This window comes from Cebus imitator, unplaced genomic scaffold, assembly GCF_001604975.1.
Source record: "Cebus imitator isolate Cc_AM_T3 unplaced genomic scaffold, Cebus_imitator-1.0 Scaffold404, whole genome shotgun sequence".
NCBI classification, from domain to species: Eukaryota; Metazoa; Chordata; class Mammalia; order Primates; family Cebidae; genus Cebus; species Cebus imitator.
The window spans coordinates 1982743-1985642 of NW_016107719.1; the positions used below are offsets into that span (position 1 = coordinate 1982743).

General features: G+C 56.2%; 2 protein-coding genes across 2 annotated transcripts in view; both read left to right on the forward strand.

The window, feature by feature from the left end:
* APOBEC3A (apolipoprotein B mRNA editing enzyme catalytic subunit 3A) overlaps positions 1 to 2900 on the forward strand; it is a 50647-nt gene that overhangs the window by 42581 nt on the left and 5166 nt on the right. The window lies entirely within an intron of this gene.
* Positions 1 to 2900, forward strand: part of LOC108289529 (DNA dC->dU-editing enzyme APOBEC-3G-like) — an 11865-nt gene that overhangs the window by 4706 nt on the left and 4259 nt on the right. Inside the window, exons 3-4 of the mRNA XM_037731540.1 lie at positions 1028 to 1319; positions 1559 to 1673. Coding sequence (XP_037587468.1) covers positions 1028 to 1319; positions 1559 to 1673 — 407 coding nt within the window. The remainder of the gene's footprint in view (positions 1 to 1027; positions 1320 to 1558; positions 1674 to 2900) is intronic.

The window sequence follows — 2900 nt, forward strand, 5'->3', positions numbered from 1 at the left end:
AGTAGAGACGGGGTTTCACCGTGTTGACCAGGATGGTCTCGATCTCTTGACCTTGTGATCCACCCGCCTCGGCCTCCCAAAGTGCTGGGATTACAGGCTTGAGCCACCGCGCCCGGCCAATAGTGAAGTTTTTTATTCTTCTCACTCTCAAAAGAGTGGTATATTTTTCCTGTGCCCAGGTCTCTCATCAGGCCCCATTTTAAGGGCTCCGTAGCCCCCGTGGCCAGTGCCCTCCACTGACATGGGACAGCACAGGTCCAGTGGCCTCCCCAGCAGACAGCAGGCAGGGAACGAGGCCGACCCCAGAGGGCCAGGACACAGCAGAGGCTGAGCATGTCTGGTGAATGGATGCCTGGGAGAATGGATGCCAGAATTCACGCATGAGGCTGTGAACAGGGCCAGGAATACTACCGACAGAAGGGAAGCACGTGTCTCAGTGCACCCTGTGATGCTTCAACAGCATGACTGAGACGGGGAAATTTACAATGAACAGAAATGCGTTGGCTCCAGTTCTGGACTCTGCGAAGTCCAATGTCAAGGCACCAGCAAGTTTCCGGGGCCTGCGAGCTGCACCGTCACGTGGGGGTGAAGGTTGTTGGGACAAGCTCAGGGGATGCTGTAGACAGAGCGGCCTGGGATGTGGAGTCACTGCTTCTCCACCACACGGGGACAGAGGAAGCAGGAGTTTAGTCTGACATGCTGCCTCTCCACCTGGAGGGGAAGAGACAGAGAGAGGGGCTGAAGTCACCCTTGAATAACCACCCCAGTGGTACCCACAAAGGTGTAGTCCCCACAGCCTCATAGCCTCTTGTCAGTGCCACCTCTTAAGGCCATTGCAATAGCAGTTAACACTGAACATGAGCTTCGGAGCAGACAAACTCTCAAGCCAAAGAGGGGGGATGAAGGAAAGGAGCTTCGATGAACAAGATCCCCCAGCCCTGTCCTGGCCCCTCCTCCCCATGCCCCACCCCTGCACTCCTCCTGCTCAGTGTCCCACAGCTTCCCCTGCCCCCTCCTCTTCTCTCAGGTCTATTTGAAGCCTCAACACCACCCAGAGATGAGATTCCTCCACTGGTTCCGAAAGTGGAAGCTGCATAGTGACCAGGAGTACGAGGTCACCTGGTTTGTGTCCTGGAGCCCCTGCCCAGTGTGTGCAAGGAACGTGGCCGAGTTCCTGGCCGAGGACGGGATGGTCACCCTGACCATCTTCGTGGCCCGCCTCTACTACTTCTGGGACCCACATTACTGGAAGGAGCTTCGCAGACTGTGTCAGAGGAGAGACAGTCCGCATGCCACCATGAAGATCATGAGTTATGGCGGTGAGAAGTGGGGCTCAGGGGTGTGGGAGGGACTGCATGAGGATCTGCGATGGGTCCCTCCCACATCTACCTGTGGGTCTGTGATGCCAGCAGAGGCCAGGTGTCCCAGGGGAGCCTGTGGGGTCAGGTCTGGCACTGAGAGTAACTAACATCCCGGAGCAGGTCTGGGAGGGGAGGGCCCCAGGGTCACAGGAGAGAGGCCAGCTGGGCCTGACTGCGTTCTCTCTTCTTTTTCTCAGAATTTCAACACTGTTGGGACAATTTCGTGGACAACAAAACAGAGACATTCGTTCCCTGGAATGAGCTGCCTAAAAATTACACTTTACTGCGCATCACGCTGGGGGAGCTTCTCAGGTGAGGGTCTCCCTCCGGCCTCATCACCTCTCTCCTCACCTCCTGCTCATCCTCCTGAGGCCTCCCCTCTGTCCCAGAGCAGGTCCCCTCCTGGCTGAGACCTCCTGCCCTCCCTCCTGCCCCACTTCCTGCCCTCATGGTAACCCCCCCACCCCCACCTCTGCTCCCTCCACCTTGCTGCCTCCCCTGCTTTCCTGGGCCCTTCCTGTGAGTGAGAGGCCCCTTCTGCCTCCAGAGTGACCTCCATCCACCCCTCAGACTGCCTTCCCCTCAGCCTGGGAGCCGCAGCTTGCTCCTTCCATCTCCCTGGCATAACTGAATTTGTCATAAATGGGTGTGAATATTCACAAGCTGGCAATCGGAAGCTTTGAGCAACATGCTTAAAAGCCGGTCCTGAGCCCCTGAGAAGGAGCCTCCTCCAAGGCCGCTCCTCCTGGCTCACAGGGGGTCCCTTCCGGTCCTTCCTCTGTACACCTGCACCCCTGGGGTCTCTCTGCCCCCAAATGTCCTCCTCATTTATGGACCCTAGCCAAGTGAATTTGGCCCACACTAAATGTCCCATTTAAATTAAGGTCCTGATATAAGGACTTGTCTCCAGGCAGGGTGCGGGGGCTCATGCCTGTAATCCTAGCACTTTGGGAGCCAAGGGAGGTGGATCACTTGAGGTCAGGGGTTCGAGACCAGCCTGGCCAACATGTGAAAACCCATCTCTACCAAAAATATGAAAATTAGCCAGGTGTGGTGCTGGTGCGCACCTATAAGCCCAGTTACCCAAGAGGCTGAGGCAGGAGAATTGCTTGAACCTGGGAGGCGGAGATTTCCATGAGCTCAGGCTGTGCCACCACACTCCAGCCTGGGTGAAAGAGGGAAACTTCTTCTCAAACAAACAAAAAAGAAAGGACCTCTTTCCAAATACAACCACACTTTGAGGTAGCAGGGGTTAAAATGTACGCTCTGAATGAAGAGACCCTCAAACGGGGTTTGTGTGAGCAACATGGCTATTTATTCACCCGGATGCGGGTGGGCTGAGTCTGAAGAGCCAGCAGAGGGCAGTGGGATAGGAGTTGGTTTTAGAGGCTTGAGGTCAACAGTAGAAAGTTACAGAAGTGGCCGGGCGCGGTGGCTCACGCCTGTAATCCCAGCACTTTGGGAGGCCGCGGTGGGTGGATCACGAGGTCAAGAGATCGAGACCATCCTGGTCAACATGGTGAAACCCCGTCTCTACTA